Source organism: Arachis ipaensis, chromosome B06, assembly GCF_000816755.2.
Source record: "Arachis ipaensis cultivar K30076 chromosome B06, Araip1.1, whole genome shotgun sequence".
Classification (NCBI taxonomy): Eukaryota; Viridiplantae; Streptophyta; class Magnoliopsida; order Fabales; family Fabaceae; genus Arachis; species Arachis ipaensis.
Genome location: NC_029790.2, coordinates 16,441,783 through 16,443,794, shown reverse-complemented (window position 1 = coordinate 16,443,794; position 2,012 = coordinate 16,441,783). Strand labels below are relative to the sequence as shown.

At 40.4% G+C, this 2,012-nt stretch overlaps 1 protein-coding gene across 1 annotated transcript; it reads right to left on the bottom strand.

Moving 5' to 3' along the window:
- LOC107645765 (AT-hook motif nuclear-localized protein 20) lies at positions 545-1,803 on the bottom strand. Its single transcript, XM_016349864.2, has 2 exons — positions 752-1,803; positions 545-716 (listed from the first exon to the last, which is right to left on the bottom strand). Coding segments are annotated over exons 1-2 (807 nt in total). The 5' UTR covers positions 1,558-1,803; the 3' UTR covers positions 545-715.

Genomic DNA, 2,012 nt, shown 5'->3' with positions numbered 1-2,012 from the left:
TACTAATACTATTGATTTAACAGATATTGTTTTAATTAATAGGAAGGACATTAGAATTTTTTTTTTCTCGAAATCACTAGATGTAGACATCATTGCATGAAGCACACATCAACGCCTAAGTTATGGTACTGTATTATTCATGCTATTATTTTCCCCTTTATTTATATATATTTGGGATCAGAAGTATTCATATGCCATTTTCCCCCTTTATGTAACTATTAGCATTATAAGTGCAGTGTGAGTCAACGAATTTAGTTGTATTAACCATATGTAAAGAATTTTACCCGATAATTATCTAATTAAATTATGTATTCAGATATTTTTTAAATAGTAAATTTAAAAATTATAAAGTAATAAGAAATGCACTTCTGTTACTCACATTTTCAATATATCAGATGCAAATTAAAGGCATTAAAGAAAGGATTATATGGATAATGGATTAAAATACTGACAGTATTGGTTAAGCACACGCACTTACATAAAAAAGACCAAATAATGCATTTGGATTCAAAAGTTTTATGGCATGGTACGTCATAGAAGAAGGAAGGAAATGCAAAAGATGATATAATAACAATAAGCTAAGCCGTTTTTTGCAGTAAATTAAATGTACAGATGAGATGGTGAGTTACTACTTAGAGTAGTATCTATGATTTACTAATTAAGAAAAAGTAATTAACAAACATACTAATTATATTAAACATTGAATTTCAAGGGTTGATGGAATGTAAGGAATAATAATAATTAATAGAATCAATAGGGGGGTGGCGGTGGTCTCGAATGACCCCAAGAACCTTCATGGTTGAGCTGCCCAACCATATAACCGTCCCCGCCGGAACCACCTAACACCGGCGGAGAGCCACCGCCGTTTGCAGCAGGAGGCACTTCTTGAAGTTGATCCTCATCCTGCTCAATTGGCAATCTCTCATAAACTGCATTCGAAAACGTAGCCGCCATTATCATAACTGATCCCGACGCCACAAGAGGGCCCACCACCCCGCCGCCCACCACCTGCCCCTGCCCTCCAGCCAGGTACACTGTCAGCCCCGTCGACCCCGCCGGCGACGGCCCGGGAAGAAACGAGCCTGTTAAAGATATGATCTCAAAACGCCCATGGAGTGCCATGACGGCGCCGGGAGCAGTTGGCTGCCGGAGAGTGACGTTGGCGACTGTTCCGGTGGCGCTGAGAACGCAGACCCCTCTCTGGCGCTTCCTTGCGAACTGAACCAAGCTATCGGTGATGTCAGCACCGTTAGCAACCTCCATGACGTGGCTTCTGAGAGCGTTAGGGCTGTCTCTGGTGACGAATATCGGCGGCTTGGGCTTGTTCTTGGAGCCAGGAGGACGGCCCCTTGGGCGGCGCGTGGCGGAGAGCTCGATTGCTCCTTCCTTGGGGTAGTCGTCGCTGTTGTTGTCGTCTTGTTCTTCGTGCTTGTCGATGGGAGCAGATGCAGGTTGGGTGTTCATGGAGAAACCCAGATCGGGTTTCTTGATCGGAGAGTTGGTGGAGTTGTCTACTCCGGGCAGACCAACCGGATCGGTCCACCATCGGTTGGCCATGGTTCTATGAAAAAAGAGAGTAGAGAAGTGAGAAGTTTAATTATTAAAATGGAAAGAAAGAAGGCAAGTGGGGAAGAAGGTTTCTCCTGGGGGAGATGTATGTACAAATTACAAACGCTTCTTGTAAGTTTAAGTAAACAAAAACACTAGGGAATTCAAAAAAATAAGCTTCGTACTTAGGGTTTCCCTTTTCATTTTTCTTTTTATATATATTCGCTCTGGCGGAAGGTGGCCCAATCACATCATTATTCGCATCTCCTCTAAATCATACTTATTACTTTTATGCTCACGGCTATTTCGCCTAAACTTTCTTATTGCTCTTATGTATACTCATTGCTTTTTGCTAAGGTACATTATATTTTCATAATTAATGAAAAATTCTATACAATAAACATTAAAAGAAATTTTGAGAATTAAAAACAATAAAAACATCTAAAATTTAAGTAAAAAATAAT